Source organism: Sinohyriopsis cumingii, unplaced genomic scaffold (genome assembly GCF_028554795.1).
Source record: "Sinohyriopsis cumingii isolate HCF-2022 unplaced genomic scaffold, ASM2855479v2 utg000229l, whole genome shotgun sequence".
Taxonomy (NCBI): domain Eukaryota; kingdom Metazoa; phylum Mollusca; class Bivalvia; order Unionida; family Unionidae; genus Sinohyriopsis; species Sinohyriopsis cumingii.
In genome coordinates, this window is record NW_028315879.1 from 3,334,142 (window position 1) to 3,353,755 (window position 19,614).

General features: G+C 36.1%; 1 protein-coding gene across 1 annotated transcript in view; it reads right to left on the minus strand.

The window, feature by feature from the left end:
* Positions 1–12,628: 12,628 nt before the first annotated feature.
* The window catches only part of LOC149774450 (solute carrier family 25 member 36-like), a 45,544-nt gene continuing 38,558 nt past the window's right edge, over positions 12,629–19,614 (minus strand). The window contains exon 7 of the mRNA XM_089945198.1: positions 12,629–18,798. Coding sequence (XP_089801324.1) covers positions 18,590–18,798 — 209 coding nt within the window. The 3' untranslated portion in view covers positions 12,629–18,589. The remainder of the gene's footprint in view (positions 18,799–19,614) is intronic.

The following is a 19,614-nucleotide window of genomic DNA, read 5'->3' on the forward strand; positions in this document are numbered from 1 at the left end:
TTAGGCAATAAAGAAGGACAAGAAAACTTACTAAAACCTGTAGAGGTAAACGAAATAAACCAAAAATACCCGGACTATGTTAAAATATATACCGATGGATCAAAAACAAACAACCCACCAAGAACAACAGCAGCAATAGTCATCCCTGAATTCAATATACAAACGGGATCCAGATTACCTGACTATTGCTCCATTTACACCACTGAATTCTGGACTATACTTGAATCACTACAATGGATCAAAGACAACCAAATACCTAAAGCAGTCATTATAAGCGATTCCCTAAGCGTTATCAAATCGATCCTAATCGCAATACACACTCTATTAAACAATTCCTCGACAGAGCATGCCAATTAATCGACGATATCACCACAGCACATCAATTAGTCGAGCTCATGTGGATACCGTCGCACACTGGAATCTCTGGCAACGAAACAGCAGACAAAGTTGCAAAAACCAAACTAGGAGATCAAAACTCTATCAAGCTTAACTATAGCTCTACAGAAGCAATAAGCTTCGCACAAACATATATAGACCAAACATGGCAAGATTTTTGGAACTCCTCCACAAAAGGTAAAAAGCACCATGAAACCCAAACAAACGTAGATAGGAACATACAGCTACCTAAGGGTACCTATTTAGAACAGAAAACCATAAACAGGATAATAACTGGAAAAACTAAACTAGCAAGCAGTTTTGGAAGGTTTATAGGACCCAAACCAGCAACCATTAACTGCTTTAACTGCCACACCACCGAAGATCTACACCACGTATTCAATATATGCCCAAAATATCATCCCGCTCGGAAAATATTTATCAGAAACCAAAAAGAGATTGGATCACCACACACATACCCAGAGTTACTTATGGACTCTAATAAAAATAAACAATCAGCATATAAAAATATAAATCAATTCATAGACTCAGCAGGACTTAGGAACAAAATATAATTACTATCCCCACAAAACCAAAAGACCCAGTAACTAGCTAAATAAATTTAGAAGCCACCACATAAAAACCCATAACATATCATTCAATTTTATAAAAGTATTAATAAATAATTCACTTACGAAGTACCTATAAAAAACTAAGGAAACCGCAAAGTCGGATGTCCTAGATGTCCTTAACGAACCGAGTAATCAGCTAGGATTCCGGTCCTAGATGTCCTTAACGAACCGTGTAATCGGCTAGGACTCCGGTCTCTTGTTAAATAAAGTATAAATAACATTCAATCTCTAAAATCATTAATTAGTAAATAACTTAAAGAGGTAATATCTAAAAACCTATAAATAACATAACGTAGGAAACACACCGTAAACACCTCGACTAGTAATACCATAATAACCTTGAAAATATCTCTTCATACATGATTTCTACTAAGAACCTCTATAAACAGCATAGAACATCCCCCCCTCCTTTTAAAACATTTTGAAGAAGAAAAAAAAATTTAAAAAATTTGCAAGAAACACCAGGCAAATGCAACAAGAAACCAGCGATGTAAAGCAAGCAGGACCGTTCCCGAGCTCTCCTTCCCACTAATGACAGCCAACCATTCAACTGTAGGGACCTTTATGGACCCACAGATTGAGGCCAAACTATCAGGGTTCCTTGAATCCATAAAAGCCTTGGGGAGGTGGCACCATCCCCTTCCCCAGGAACAACTAGCAGGCTGCGGTGCAGTCAGAAAAAAAGTGGCACATGCACAATTGTGCGCACGCCACTATAATTAAACTCAACAACAAAAAATGTCTGTGAATCAGGCTCGGCTACCAAACCTTACGTCAGTACAGTGATTCACCAGGCTCAGCTACCAAATCCTATGTCAGTGGCTATTCGCCAGGCTCAGCTTCCAGATCCTATGTCAATAAGGTGATTCTCCAGGCTCAGCTACCAAATCCTATGTCAATACGGTGATTCACCAGGTTCAGCTTCCAGTAGGCTAACCTATGTCAATACGGTGATTCACCAGGCTCAGCTTTCAAATCATATGTCAATACGGTGATTCGCCAGGCTCAGCTCCCAAATCCTATCTCAATACGGTGATCCACCAGGCTTAGCTACCAAATCATATGTCAATACGGTGATTCATCAGGCTCAGCTTCCAGATCCGATGTCAATACAGTGATTCACCAGGCTCAGCTACCAAATCCTATGTCAATACGGTGATTCACCAGGCTCAGCTAACAAATACTATGTCTGTGAATCAGGCTCGGCTACCAAATCCTACGTCAATACAGTGATTCACCAGGCTCAGCTACCAAATCATATGTCAATGGTTACTCACCAGGCTCAGCTTCCAAATCATATGTCAAAACGGTGATTCACCGGGTTCAGCTACCAAATCCTATGTTCATACGGTGATTCACCAGTCTCAGCTTCCAAACCATATGTCAATAAGGTGATTCACCAGGCTCAGCTTCAAAATTCTATGCTGATTAGGTGAGTCAATCGGCTCAGCTTCCGAGTCCTATTTTAGCAAAGTCATTTAACAGTCTCATCTTCCAGATCCTATGTTAATAAGGCAATATGCAATATGCTCTGTTTCCGTATCTTTGTTAATACGTTCCTTCCTTTATTAATACGGTAATTCAGTAGTCTCAGATTTCAGATCCTCATGTAGGATAAATACAGGAGCCTTTTCTTCTATAAACTAAACACTGCATGCAAATAGTCTGCCTTAAGCGGAATATAAATCACAGTGACCAAGTTTAGAGTGTTTGTGCAGAAATCCCGCTTAAGAATGTACATACATATTAAGTATTTAGACCAAACAAAGCTAATGGTCAGACATGTCAGGATAACTCTTTCTGGAGTATGTGATGTGATGTGATTTGGATTTTTAACGTAGCTTTAACAATTTTTCAGTCATATCGCTACGATGCCTGCAATGTGGCAGTTTATAGTGATGTCTAGAACTGGGGCATCATGCCGCAGACATGTAGCCTAATGTCTTTCCCAGTCACATTATCCTGACACCAGGCCGACCATTCCTAACACTAACCTCTTAATGCTGAGCGCCAAGCGAGGCAGCTGTTAGTCCCATTTTTGAAGTCTTTGGTATGACTCGGCCGGGGATCGAACCCACGACCTCCCGTATCCGAGGCGGACGCTCTAACCACTTGGCCACCGGAGCGGTCTTTCTGGAGTATTAAATATCAATCATATTGACCTACTGAAATGGAAGAGAGGTAACAAGCTCAGCCAGTCAGATGCAATGCGTTATCTCTTTAATACGTGATGAGCTCACTTATCATATAATCGGCACAATCATAACATAAACAGATTGGAATTTTTGTCTCCAGAATGGAAACAAACTCAGGCAATCAGGTGCAAGATTATCTCATTAATATGTGTAAATATTTCTCATAAACTAACTGATATTATAATTTAAGACTATTTAACAAGCTTGGTCAGAATCTGATCAGAAACGTAGTTGCTCGATTATTGACAAGTTCAGCCAATCAAATTAAAGGTCACTTTATTAATATGGATGCATTTCACTCGTAAAATCATATTCAACCAAGAGCTTGATGACATAAGCCTATGTACCAAGTCTCGTCAAAATCTTTTCAAAATTACAATCTCTAGAGTGGTAAAATATATATCTATGTTAAATGTGAGATCACGTCCTAAAATTGCAAACGGGATGTTAGTAGGATACTAATGATGTAATCGTCCAACTCCTAGAAAATATTAATGTGTTAGCGCATGTACCAAGATTGGTTAAATCGGGGATTAAAATTACAGTCTCTAAGGTGGTAAGAAGCCGTCCCAATCACATGCATGATTGCCTCATCAATATGTATGGATCACACATATTATTTATCTGTGCGATATCATCATCATATAAGCCGTTATTTGATGATTGGTCACCTTCATTTTACTCACGTTCCAAAACTTTTAAAGATATGAACATATACAGTAAAGATTGTTTATAATATTTCATGGTAGACTGACTTCTTTAAACGTTATAACCAAGACATGTTATTTCCTAATTTACCAGGGGCTTTTTCCCAAATGTTTATGGTTGGTTGGATTTTACGACGCACCAGTACTGAAAGGATGTATAGTGCCACAAGAAAAGGTTATATAATTTTTCAAAAACAAATATGTCTCGACAAGGTTCATTAACAAAAGGCGATGAAAGTAAGAAAAACACAGTAACTATATGATGAAAATATATGAAGATTCCTGATCAATGGGGGATGTAAATGGTGTGCATAAAGGGTAATTAGATAATAAAACAAAAACATTTTGGTTAAAAATACTCAAAGGAAATATGGTTGTACACAAGCAATATTTTAGATTCAGTGTTCACTTTTTCAAGACATTTAAATACACGACACATTTACCACACCATAAAGTTTCTTCATGTGCTCAACATTGTAGTAATAATCGCGTGTAGGTTGGAGATCAAAAGAAATCAATCATAAAGTGCTTCATGGTGAAGGGTTTATCGCAAGTAACTCGGATGGGTCTTCACCCTTTAATATGTAGGATTGGGTTATATAAAAAAAGACCATTCTAATTCTTGCAATGACTACCTCAACCCAACAGATGGATTATGTCGTAAAGAGCCCATTTACTTTAGGTAGGTTTGATCACACGGAGCTTGTTATTGACAGCATCATTCCATGATAACTGCCACATACTAAATAAGGATTTTTTTTATACCAGGCTTAAAATCAGTGCATGATATTTTAAAATCAGGTGGTTTTAGAGCTATTGCTGTTTAAGAAGTGCTGTCTGCTTTTTCATTTACTACATTATGAGTGGTACACGGCTCGATATGTTTAATGAAAATATTGGTCATTGATGGGTTTTCTAACTTGTGTGGTGACTGATGTATTGATAGTGCATCAGAGAAGTTGGTAGTGTTTAAAATCTGAGGGTCGTTTCGATATATTTCAGAACAATTCCTTGGCCCTGATTTCGGCTGAAGAAATCGATCCACCATCTGAAAAAGCGAACCTTTTTTAGTGTCACTTCCACTAATGAAGGCTGCAGCCACCTTTTCGTCATCCTTTGAATAATCAGTGTCCATTTCATTACATAGTTCTTAAATTTGGAGAGAAGTTCCTTGTGGGAGTTATGAAAAATAGAAGGATTTGCCTCTGATCGTTTATTTCCTTCATGCAGCGTAAAATGTACTTTTGATTGTTTAAAAAGCCAGGAGTGTGTTACAAAAATAAAAGACTTTTGGATTTCTGAAAGGTCGATTTGTGTACTGTCCAGGTTGGATGATGTTCTAATGCCAGAGGTATGTATGTAATTCGGTTTATTTTGGTATTTGGCTTGGAAAATGGACATTAAAGCAGGGTTAATAAGGTTGGTCTTAATGAGCATGGGCCATAATGTGCAGATAATATTACCCTACGATATGATGGAAATGGCTCATTCGTTTCAGCCAAAGGGTTTTCGCGTGGGAATGTCCTAAATGCTCCCAAATCGATTCGTATAGCTTGATGGTGAGTTGAGTCAAGCATCTTTAAGTATGACTTTCTAGATGAATCATAACCAACACAATTATAGTCCAGTTTGGATCGCATACACGTTCTATAGCGGTTGAAAGAAGCATTTCTGTCAGAGGTCTAGCTACGATGTTGAAGCCTCAACGTGGTCGAGGCTTCGATATGATTCTGTATATCTTACAATGGAGCAAATAAAACTAAATAATCAAAGACAAAAAGATCAATGAAGTTAAAATCTACTATCTAAGTAGAGTAACGTTTATCAAGAAATTTGGTTAATGATAAAGTTATTAATTAAGCTTATATCAGGTAAATTATATTGATATGTTTACGCAAGCTGAACTTTTTAAACCGTGACAGGTAACAAGAGATTCTCGCGGTAATTCCTTTTCCAGCTAAGGTTTGCTATGCCACGATATATGGATACTCTACGATACGTTATTCAGGTATACCATATTTGCTACGATCTTTTCACGTTTCCAAATAAGGCAGTAATATCCTAATACGGCACACAAAAAATGATGCTAAAAATGGAAATAGTTATCAGCTCAAGTAATGTGGCGGGCGCTCTAAAACAAAATATCGGATTAAGAATACAAACGATATTTTTCACATATTTCTACAATGATATGCAGTTAATTTAATTTATTTCAGTAACATGTTCAGAATTATTGGTAGTGGGCTGAAAAAGCTCCGGGTGTGTATCAACCGAAGTCTGCATTGATACACAGTCTCATGTTAGTACGCCGTGCAAGAAGTAGGAGTACTAAAATTAGTACTATAAGCACCACACTCACTGTGCTTTCCATTTCGTAATGCGTGGAATGAAGGTTAGTTATTGTCGAAAACAATACCTAGCAATTTTGTTTCCTCAACCACCAGTAGGTCTATGGTGTTCCAACAAGTGTAACTTCATTCTCGTCGTGTTGTCTTCGTAGCTGACAGAAATACTTGCATGCTGGTTTTGATTTTGATGACTTTTATACCATTGACAGTACATCAATTTTTAATCGTGTTTACATTTTGTTACAAATTGCCATTAATTTGTATGTAATTGATGGACATATTAAATTGTCCGTCTCAAACTATCAAAAAAGTCCTCGCATTGATCATTCGTTCAATCGTTTTATACAAACAGCTCGTCAATGCAAAAAGACAGAAGAAAGTAGTTGATAGGTTTTGTGCTATCCTTACCTGGTTGGGTTTAGGTATTACTATAGACTCTTTCCAAGGATTTTAATATATTACCAGTGGTAGATAAACTATTGAAAATTTCCAAACGAGCTATTAATGGGTTTTCTGGTAGGTATTTCAACAACTGGCAGTTCATGAGATGATGGTGAATTTTTATAAAAGCTATTAGCAAGTAAATTTGCCATGTTATGTTTGAAATGGAAGTTTTTATTGTTTTTGTTAGATGACGAAAACAGTTGTTGTTTCCCGTGCCATTTATTTTGCAGACGGTGTCCCATACTTTCTTTAGAGAGTAACGAGAGTTTAAAGAAGAAATTTAATTTTTTCCATTGTGCTCTTTTACATTCTTTAATTGCGCAGAGAGCCTTATCCCGAAATATGCCATATCTATTTAAATTTTCGGGCGTTGGACAATTCTTAAATTTTCTCGATGCTTCTTGGCGTTGTCTAATGGCTTCCCTACGGTCTTTAGTGAACCGTGCGTTCTGAGTTCATTTAGAGTCAGGCAAGGACGTAGGAATGGATTCTTCAAGAATCTCGAGTAAAATAAGTGCAAAATGTTGAACAGGATCATTGACGTTTAAAAAGGTATTTATGTTAAGTCTAGTTTTACAGTCTGTCCAACTTGGCCCAGTCGACCTACTTTAAATTCTAGCTTGGAACTGACTCATCGATGGCAGAGTTACTGTTCTTCAGGGAGACTGGGAAGTGGTCTCTGATGTGCATCAGCAACATTCCAGTCATAATCCAAATGCAGAGATGGAGAACAAATTGCCAGATCGTTGCATATATATGTACTCATTCCTTTATGCAATTTTCTATTTATGCAAATATCTTTAAGTTGATGCCACTAAAACACTTTTATGTTCATTAGTACTTTCAAGACTGGATTATTGTAACTCAGTTATGTCTGGTTCATCTCAATATCTACTTCAGTAACTTAAAAAAGTTCAAAACACAGCTGCTCGGATCATACTTAGAGTACCACTATCAGAGCACACCTCCCCGCTACTCTGTATCCAGAATCAAACACAAAATTTGTTCTCTGTGCTACGGTTCACTGACGGACGCCAGTCCAACATACCTATCCGACCTCACCCATGTGTACACACCAGCAAGATACTTACGCTCCTCTTCTGAGAATCGTATACTCATTATTCCCACTACGAAAACGAAGCCATATGGACAACGTTCGTTTGCATATCAGGGCCCAGCAACGTGAAATGAATTGCCCACTGAACTTAGACACAAGGACAGTGATCCCATTCAAGAGTGCTCTTAAAACTCACTTGTTTCGACTGCAAGAACAAACTTAAAGACCTAGTAATATTCCCTACCTTAAATATTTTCAGTTTGTTTTTTTTTTATGTTTTTTAATTTTGTAATAATATTATATATGTTTTTTATGTTATATGTGTTGTCTAATGTTGTAAAGCGCTTAGAGCTTCTAAAGATTAGGCGCTATACAAAGTCCTCATTCTTATTATTATTTGAGCCACATAAAATGTTATGGGCATTGAATTGCCCGAGTAGAACAAATTGGGTATCCAGCTGTTGAATAAGTCTGTCTGATTCATTTGGTTGCAAGTTGGATTTTGGTGGTACATAAATGGAACAAAGTCTAATGGCTGAATGAAGAGCGATGCTTACAGCAATAGCTTGTAAATTGGTGCTTAAAGGAATGGCATTATGATAGCACCTATTGTTCACAACAATGGAATCTCCTCCTGAGACACTGCGAACGTTTTTAGGGTAGGTGTTTAAAAAGGAGTAATTTTTAAGTGTAATGCTGTTTGTATCTTTCTAAAAGGTTTCCTGCAGACACAACGCGGCAGGATCATGTTCACGCAAAAGCAGAAGAATGCCTATGTCGTTTGTTTAAGTCCTCGTCAATTCCATTGTATGATGGAGTGCTTCATTCTGAATTAAAGGAAGAGATGGTGTAGTAATTAGGTTAGACTCTTCGCAAGGGAAATCTTCTATGTGCTTTTTATTTATCAGAAAGAAGAACGGGGTGACATTTTTGGTTCGAAGGTCTGTAGCTGCTTAGAATACATGGAGCAGTTCTTTGCATTCTAGGTCGCCAAACCTATTATACAACTGTATAGGGTCATCAGACCCCTTGTGCTACCTGTTAGGGTTCTATTTTTTGTATGATTTTGGTGTTGGGGCATAAATAAATGTGTGGAGATTACGTTTTTCTGAGGTTTATAATGTGAAATATTTGAAAGTGTTGTTGTATCAGGTAGATCTGTTTGGGACTGTGCCTCCTTTAACTTCAGGTTGGAATTTACTATAGTTGAGAAGGTTGAACCATGTATGGATGTTCTTGATTCTAACATCTTTCTGGCCTCTGGAATGAAGATAATTGAGGTGTATTTCACCATTTGGATTTCCTTCACCTGTGTCCAGGTTTCGCAGTCTTCTGAGTCAGCGTGGTGCTCATTTCCACAGTTTATATAATGTTGTGTGGCTTTACGCTCGGGTTCTCGATGGGAAGAGTCGCTGCATCGACCACACACTGGTATTTGGAGCATCTGTCTTCGTGGTGACTATAGTCTGACACTTGAAACATCGAAAAAGATTTTGTATGAATACCACAACTTTGACCTGGAAAAATCCGACTTTTACTAACTTGGATAGTGTTGGTGTATTGAACGTACGTAAAATAGTATTTGTTTTCCTGTAAGTTTCCGTCACCTTTAATACAGATTCGACCAATGGCAGTGACACATTGGTGCTTCGCGCCTTCGATGAAATTCTCCCGCCAAGTCACGGCAGCGAATCGCGCTCTTGGATGAACTCAGTAATGGGTTAGCTAACGAGATTACTAGTTTAACAAAGAAAGTCTTAATTATTTTCAGTCTGTCCTCTTCGCTCACACTCCACAAGCAAACTACCTGATTTTAAGGGGTTTTATTTAATTAAAAAAAAATCTTTTTGGTGTACCGACAAGACAAAGTATAGTCTTTTCGATTACAAATGATGATAGTATGGCAAGCGGCCGTTCTGACTGGATGACCATGAAGCGTGGAAACGATTTCATGCCAGATGGTCCATCGTCAGAATCTAATAAATGTTTCATTCTTTTAAGCTGATTTTTGTTATTTTTTTTATTTTTTTATTTTGGATTTTCCATAATGTTTTGTTTTATATTCATCACCTGTACTCACTCACCCACTACGGTGCCCAACAAGGGGACACTTATTAAATGCCAGGGAGACACAGATGGTATACTCAGCAGACAAAGATACTTCCCGATTGACCCGTCAAGCCACAGCCTTTCGGGAAGTCTACTAAGATGGAACAACAAATGAGTAAGCTGCAGGAGCAGCGATGGTATCAGGAGCGATACATGGAAAAAGTTAAAGTATTAAAAAGATAATGTGAGAGAAGCAAATTAAGAAGACCTCCAATGGCTCGACGTAACAAGCCGAGACTAGGCCCATCTCAACGACCCCCTTCTAGTAAAACGTAGAGGCCAAAGCAGTGAATCGGGGAAGCCATTCATTGGTCACTCAACTAAAAGGAATAATTTTCTCCCTAGACACGGGTCGCAACCCACTGTCAATAGGTTGCCTCCGCGCACTCACCTCTTACGACATGAAAAGAGGATGCATCAGACATATTATTCAACCCCCAGACCCGCAGAAGGACCAAATCGTTATGTACGCATCCCATTTATCGACGTAAGACATACTTGCCGTAAACGATTTAGTCTGATATGATTACTTTCAGAACTCGTATGCTATAGTAACCAAATTTTCAAAAACACATTTGTATAAATACATGTTGTCATAGCAAGAAGAAATAATAAACCGTTACCATCCGATAAAAGTGTCGACATACATGTTCATCTACAAGCGGGTAAATCAAATATTGTTCATGTGAAAAAGAAAATGTTCAATAACTCGGTTGCTTCCTAGCGAACACTAATTTCACGTGTCATTAGCTTTGATTGCGGACAGTACATTTAATTCAAGTCCAATTCATTTTGTTATGGTTCGCAAGCTATCTTTGGATCATAGCACGTAGGCACTTTGAGATACAAAATGGTTCATATTTTTATTTGTAATTTGTTTTTACTAACGAGACATTTCTTCTTTTTTTTCTGACGGCAAATTTTCAGTCAAGTTCACAACAGTTATAATTAAAAATGAAACGAGAGATTTTCTTCAAGCTTTAGTCAATTAGTCAACATACACGTATCGAACGATAGCACAAGTTTATTTCTAAATCACTTAGTCAGAAATTAAGAACATAAACATTTCTTTTTATGCTTTAATTACATTTATTAGGCAAACAACCGGTTATTCTAAAGTAACGTCTATGAACTAGGTGTGATTATCACGCCTTTACTACCTGGTGTCTCTCTTAAGGTTTATTATTTATTGATTATGAATGATGTGTGATCAACGTTCCCTCTAAGATGCGCACGCGTGTGGCCGCGCAGCTGCTCAGACATCTCCGCGCAGCAGATTAAAATTACCAAATATTCTATCCAACATTAATGTCACCGTAATGCTTGCACAATGCAGCGCGCATCTACCATTCACTTAGAGAGAACGTTGCGTGTGATTATCGCGCTTTTGATTCCCGGTTCCTTTGTTATTTAAATAACCTCCATTGTTTATCTGACTTTGGGAGGTCAGGTGATAAAAACGTTTTAAATGAGCAAATATTCTCAGGCGTACCAATTAAATGTTATAATAAAACAACGTCATAATAAAGCCTTTGGAATACCAAAAACATTGGAATTTGGTCGGGAAAATTTAACGTCAACTGCTGTAACTGAGAAAACATTGTATTCAAGAACTATTAAATTAATATACCAGCCTCTATTCCGATTTTGATCAAAATCCGATCCGAAATATGGGTTCAGAGTTGTAAAAAAAACCTCAGCCAATTAGATTCAATATCACCTCATTAATATGTATGTATCTCATTCATCGAATCCATCCAAGACCTTGATATAATCCCATAGTTCAAGTTTGATCAAAGTCAGATAAGAAATATCGCATCCTGACGGCCAATCCGATTTAAGATCACCACAGAATATACGCGAATCTCACTTATTAATGAATTCGTCCGAGTCATGATAGAAGCTTACACTACAAGGTTGTTCAGATTTTGATTTAAAAAATATGGCCTCCCCAAGTGTTAAAAACGTCAGCCGATCAGTCAAGATGACCTCATTAATAAGCATTCCTGCTTATCATCAAACTGTACGAGATTTTGAATATATAAATCCATATTCCTAGTGTGATAGAAATTGGATCGGATAGACAGGATTTTCAACAGGGTCCTCGCAGTGGCAATTTTATTTAGGTCAGATCAAGAGTTTTTTCATTTTCATTTTGACTTCATAAAAAACTATTTCCATAAAACAGCCAAGGTTGATATGGCCGTCCTTCAATGAGGAATAGCGTTACGATTTTTAAGATGGTGCTTTATTGGAGGTCAGATCTGCATCATTTTCATTTATGGCCAACCAGGTATTATAAGAAACCTTTTCCCACATCAATTTTATTGTCCATTCACAAGCAGCAATAAGATTTTCAAGATGGTTGCCTTGGTGGCCATATTGGATATCACTGAACCATTTTCTTTCTCTCAGTACCATCTCGACTAGACATCTTTTCACGATGAATCCCGTGCTGCTGTGACTATTGATTCCTTAAGAGTACTGACAAGATTTTGAAATTGGCTACTAATGGCCTATTGGATGTCCAAGCAGCACCCTTTTCATCCTTGATCAACTAAGCCTTGTGGTTTATTTGTGTGTGTGTGTGTGTGTGTGCAAAGCTTCATGGTAATACTCCAAGTACTTTAGTGAGAGCAGTGATAACAAAACTTGTTGTAAAAGATGGAGGGATGACAGGTAACAGGTCATCCAATAAACTCGTCAGGTCTATGACTGGTAAAAGTAATGAAAATGGGTGTAATCAATAACACGATTCAAATTTATTTTTACTGGTTTTTATTCATATTGTTTTCAAAAATATTTGTCTATGACTAGGGCAGAACTGCTAAATGAATTGGATTCATATCAGCAAACTAAAAATACTTCAGGTTTATACAAGCAATGAACAAGACTAAAAGACTATTACATCTCTAATCCACATCAATACTAAATGACCATTCAGTCTCTAGTCCACACAGCTTGTATTAAATTACTTTATATATGGCTGCATACATTGACATATCAAATGCAAACAGAAATCAAACATAACCGAGTTACTGTCCAATAAATGAACTCCATAATAAAATGCAGGCTTATTGATGTTTTTGTTTTCTTAGAGTTTTCTAATTAAGGTTCAATGAATTACTTCCTTTCACTGACTTAATTAAAGTATTTATGAACTAATTATGAAACTTACTAAGTAGGTACAATTGTATGCAAAGTGAAAATTCAAATGAAATGTTTAGAATTTTGTTTTTAATTTATAATACAAGATGCAAACATTCTATCAACATTTCATAGAAAGCTTTAGCTCTCGCAGAATAAAATATTTTTACACAATTTACGTCAAATTAAAGGTAAGTTACTGGCCAAGTAAAGCAAAGAATCGTATAAATTTATACAGATATTTCAATAATCATAACAAAAACAAAGACATCAATTAGCTGTACTTCAAAACACAAAACAATGATCATACCCACAGCTTGGTGTGAATCAACTGTTTATCAAAGAACTTTCACCTTAAAAAATACAAGATCACATCATATAAAAAAAAAACATGACAACAAGCAACATTATTGAGCAATGCAAAATCCATAACATTATGTTTGGCTTTGATACAGCAACACAAATGGGTTATTTTGTGCCATGGCAACTGGTATAAAGCCCCTTGCCAAAGGACACATTACGGTTGCCAACCCAGGCCGATCCAATAGTAGATTGGAACCTGTACCCTTTTAGACACAAATGCAGCAATTTAACCACCAAGTCACTGTGACACCACTTTTACTTTTTATAGGCAGAATCTTTAATTTGTGTTCACTGAACGTGAAATGTCTGAAATTCATTAAATAACATCATTTACCAACAGATGCAAGCTGGATTTTACAAAAATGTGTTAACATGTTTTATAAATTCTTGATTACATAAACATTATTAAATTTTTCGATTCATGGCATGATGTTCCAGGTGTATGATCAACAGTTGTTCACTGTGATACTTCTCACTGATTTCCATTGGTATTTATTTTTGCGAGTAGTTGCATTGTAACTGGTGTTTCAACTTGAGAAGAGGCCCGACTGTTTTCCATGGAAACATTTTGTTCTGTTTTTAAGTACGAGGTTTGTAGCAGCCATAAACTTCCTAAAAATTAGTATGAAAACTGGTACCCACAAAAAATATTAAATTCATTTATGACATATCACATCGAATCATATGTAAAATACATGTCAATGGGGTAGTGTATGCATATTTACTCATTGTAAATATTAATTACTGTTCTAAAATTTGATATTAACATAGCTTAACCAAAGACACTGCATTCCTGACTGGTGAATGCTCAGTACCTTAGCCATCATAAAAATCTTCCAGATGAAAATTATGATGGGCAGGTACTAAAATGTATCAAGAAGTGAGGATGGTCAAATAATAACAAATTACAGGGTACAAATCTTCTCAACCCCTGCAGCTTTCACTTTGACATCATTCCGCATGTCAATCAATTTTTGTACTGGATCACACCTTTAGGTCAATCTCATCCCAAAAAGATACTTTAACACCAATTTTGCCATTTTTGTATTTCTTGGGTTGTGTAAATAATTGCCTTCCAAGGAATACGGATGTATGAGAATCAAAATACAGAGAATATCAAAATTTAAAGGCATCTTGTAATAAAATTCTAAAAAGTAACTCCCATAAAATCAAGAAATTAGTCAGTAATGATGCATACATGACCTGTATGACTTGTATTTTAATTAAAGTTAAGTACTGCTTTCATTAATATAACAGTGATGCTTACTTTCAAGCCCTTAAGTGGAATAAAGGGGTTCTTTTTGTACTTCATTATGTGCCCGTTATTCTCAACTCCACTCCAAGTAAACTAAATTTAGTTTCAATTTTGGATCTCTTCAGTTTCAATTAATGCCAATAATAAACATGACTGAAATGGTTTAATAAAATTATGCAACTGGACGAGACCTAAAATTTCAAGGACTTTCAAGCACACCTTTAGCTAACATCACAATTTTCAAGCACTTTCATGCCCGTGATTTCACAATCCAAACATTCAAGCACATTATAGGTTTTTAAGGACCTGACTGAATCCTGTGTATCCATTGATAAAAGCCATTTTGATACATTTCAGCAGACATTGATTTGTAATTTCTTAAACATAAAATGCAGTTCACTTTGTCATTCATTCCCTTCTGTAACATCACTGTTTAGCATTTAGTCCTTTACTGTGGCCATTGTGTATTGACAGTGTACAGTGAACCTAGTTATAACCATTGTGTGTAAGGTGCAGCAGTGTATGTTTGGCACACCGAAATATTTCACTGACTTATCTCTTCGACATTATCTCAGTCTAACCAACTCAGTTATTATATCCCCCCATAAGGCATGTAATTGTTTTCTTCTTTCGCAGGATGGCAGTCTTGGAAAATTTTATTTATGCTGACCAGCTAAGCAAAACAAAATGTCTGTTTAAGCTGCAAGCCTGTGAACTTGAACATTTTACTTCTAACTTGATCTTTTTACTTCTCATAACTTTTCATGGTCAAAAGATGCAAACCAATACATGTCTTGACAGATTTAAGTCATAAACATGGTCAAGAGATTCAAACTTGGTCATGTTTTGACAGATTTAAGTTGTAAGCAAGGTTAAAAGTTGCAAATCTGGACACATCTTAATAAATTTAAGTCATAAACAAGTTATACATGTAGCATTATGGACATAAATTTTGTTAAATGGAAATCGAAAGATAAGTAGTTTTTATTTATTTGCAAGTGGAGCGTTTTAAAGTCCCACTATTCTAGATCCATATTGATTATCAAAAATGTAATGCTCATTATTAAATTTCTGCACTCCTTACTTGTACAAGTGTCATGTAAAATATATTCATGTCACGTTGTGTAATGTTCTCAATTTCTGGCATGACCAAAACCCAAGAAAATAACTTCAAAAAGAGTCATACAAATTTCTCTGCGTGCAGTATGAGATAATGAATAGGCTTTACCAATGGACACAAGATTCTAGAAAGTCTACCGATTTGTATATTCATCATCGCATGTCATGGGCAGCAACACACTATGCTCTTTTCACTCACGGGTGCCTACAAGCCATGAGAAAGAATACACTATGCTCTTTTCACTCATGGAATACTCCAGTGGCCTGAGTGGTTAGAGCATCCGCCTCAGATGCGGGAGGTCGTGGGTTTAAACACTGGTCGAGTCATACCAAAGACTTACAAAAATGGTACTAACAGCTGCCTCTCTAGGTGCTCAACATTAAGCAGTTAGTGTTAGGACTGGTTGGCCTGGTGTCAGGATAATGTGACTGGGTGGGACATGATGCTGGGTGGGACATGATGCTGCATGTCTGCAGCATGATGCCCTAGTGCTAGACATCACTATAAACTGTCACACTGCAGACGTCGAAGCGATATGACTGAAAAATTGTTAAAGGTACATTAAAAATCAAAATCACACATGTGTGCCTGCAACTAGATTTCTTCATTTTTCATAAACGTACTTCAATAACAACACAATGTAAAAATTTCATACACATCAATATGCCTTTTTCATTGATTAATAATGACTATATTTGGAAGGAAAACTTTGGCTCATTCGAACAGTATGAATGATATTGCTGGGTCAACAATGTAAGAAAAGTTTACTTGCACTTGCAGTGACTGGTTAAGTAGGTTTATGCATATTCATGAGAAACAAGGAAATATTACTGCAGGTAATCAATGGTTGCAATACTTCTCATGATGTGAGGCAGTGACAGATTTACTTTTTGTCCATCTTATATAGGACAGATGTGTATACCATATAACACTTGTGATGGTGTAGACAGCAGCTGATATAACATTTCCTTTGCAAGGAGGATTGCCTCATTACTGTCACCTATATACTTATATTCAGTGAACACAAAAATAACTTTTTACACCTGCATACCAACTGAACAGGGCACAGAACAAAGGCTTGTTCTTATCCTAAATATACTCATTATCCAAACAACAATTCTATATACAAATATCACATCATTGATAAGCATGAAAGTTTTTAAAAGTCCAAATGTTTTCTTGATATAGACAAACCAAAAAGGGGCAATTTTCCAAACTCTACATTTCATCTGCATTGTTAAGTTTTCTTACATATGCATCCCATTTGGACTCCAATTATGTTTATATTTTATTGATCGTGTCATTTATTTTTTATGATCTCAAACATTAATTCATATTTTGTGTTGTTTCCATTGTTTCCTTTCAATTCACATGTTTAGAAACAAAAGGTAATGCATTTATCAAGTTGGGTTTTTCATTTCAGATAATTTTAAGGAGAGAGAACTATAACCACTGTTATGATGTCATCACATCAACGTCATGGCTTGTGAGGAAATGGAAATTCTGTTAGAGAAAAGACTTTGATTATAGATTAGGATTATCACATGGAATGGGATTTCCACAATGGATATCAAGCAGCATGCATGAAAAGAATTAAATTTCAAATCTCTTCATGAAATAAATCTCTGTTTCTGTCCATGTTTATTATTCACCATTCTCGATCAACACTCTCCATGTTATTCAAAATGCATTGTGCATCGCATTTACATTCATTCTTCATTCACTCAGCACTCATTTTTCATTCCACTGGTAACATTACAAATTCTAGGTCTGTACATGGGGGATTATTATCAAATTATCCCTAAATCACAGTCTCATTGACTATACATATTTAGTCCTTAAATTGTTGTACAGTTAGATATAAATGCATTTCCATATACTTAACACAGATCATACAAAATATTTATAAAATCAAAGTCACTAGTTCTTCTGTGTCAGCAGACCTATTGATTTGTATCAAGTACAAAATTACAGGTAAAAAATGTTCAGAAGTCCTCATGTAATTTCTTCAATTAGTGGGATCTTCTGAGGTTCAAAACTATAACAATGAATTAAATGTCACACACGAGTCTTGAAATGGTCCAAATACACTGATACATAAAACTGCATTTCCAATTGGAAGACCGAATTTCTGATACTTTTTCACTGACTTGCTAATATTTTACTCTTCACTAGCCCACTTTTGAAATTTTTTCTTAAAAATGACCTTAGGCCCTTTGAACAAATGAATTTACTTGTTTCAGCTAAATTTGTAAATACATGTGCCTTTACACTGAAGCTTCAATAATATTACGAGTTTTTTTTAGAAATACATTCTTGAAACATTCTCACAATCTAAATATGTTCGATTAGTAATTTCAACCAGACAGTATTTAATTATATTTCTTCAGTTTATACCAATGCATTCTGAATAAAAAACACAATTAAAGAGCTTATATAATATTAGAAACATCACATGTAGATGTCACATCAAATGCAACGTTAGAACACTTAATAATCTTTCACTGTCCTACTTTACAAAATCTGTTACAACATTTTCTTTCATTACAGCAGTGGTACTAGTGGAATCTGATTTATGGTGACAAAACAGATATAAGTTTCTATGGAGTCACAATTTAAACAACATTAGCACCAATGTTACTGGAGGCAAATACAAGACACTGTTGAAATGATATGGGCAATTTATTGTAACAAAACTGCCAGCCTTGTCTGCACTCTGCCTCAAATTATGGACACGGCATCTTCAATCTTGGGAAATTAACAAATCTGAGAACTCCGCATGAGGTCAGCGTGTTGCCGACTAATGAAACACACACCATGTCTTTCAAGGTATGGACTCAAGTCTCTCCAATAGGACCTGAATGCAAATATACAACAAGTTCGTAAGTTGCCATCATTATTGCAGTGTTTGGAATCTGACGGACGAGTTGGGTTCCAAGTCCTCGATACAATCCACGATAACCATCTTCCTTAGCTACTAGAAACAATGTCTGAAAAAATGATTTGTACTTTGTGCCCTCTTCCCGAAGTCTGGTTCTTGCAACCTCTGTAAAAAAAATAAAAGAATCAATACGTTTATTTTTAAGATTATAATAAACAAATTTAACACTTACAATTTTTTTTGCACAACAAAATTCAATATCTAATAAATCGACTACTTAGTGAACAAAGTCAGGACAAAGCAAGAACCTTTACATATTACAGAATCTTATTTTCTCCAAATCCTAACAATGAAATGCAAAAAACACATACAGAAATTAACTTCACTTACTGTCAAGAACATTTACCTTAATTTCATATTTAAAATTCATGGAGAGGTTTCCAACCAGCAAGAGGCCCAAGTGGTCATGTTGATATAATCAGCCAGCTGCGAGAGGTAGTGATAATATGATTTTCAAAATGGAAATTGTGCTAGTCATGTCTTAAGTTGGAGTGGCACCATTTTCGTTTACAACCAAAGACCATTTACGATTACAAGAAATCTTTCCGTGAATATCTCATGCTGGTATACCCAATCATTTAGGAGAAATTGTGATAAGATTTTCAAGATGGCCACTATGGCAGGCATACTGAATGTCTAAATGGCACCATCAGGAACAACTAGACATAATAAGAATTTGTTTAGTAAAAATCCCCATGATAATATGACCATCCATTTTTCAGTAGTAATGGTAACACTATTTTCCAGATGGCCACTGTTGTAGCCACATTAGACATCAGATAAAATACCATCCTTCTAGGATCAACTAAACATCATGAAAGGTCTTTTTGGTGAAAACTCAATTGTAATATTCAGAAGAAGTAGCAATAACAAGATTTTCAACATGGCCACTGTGCTGGCCATCTAAATTGATTCCATTTT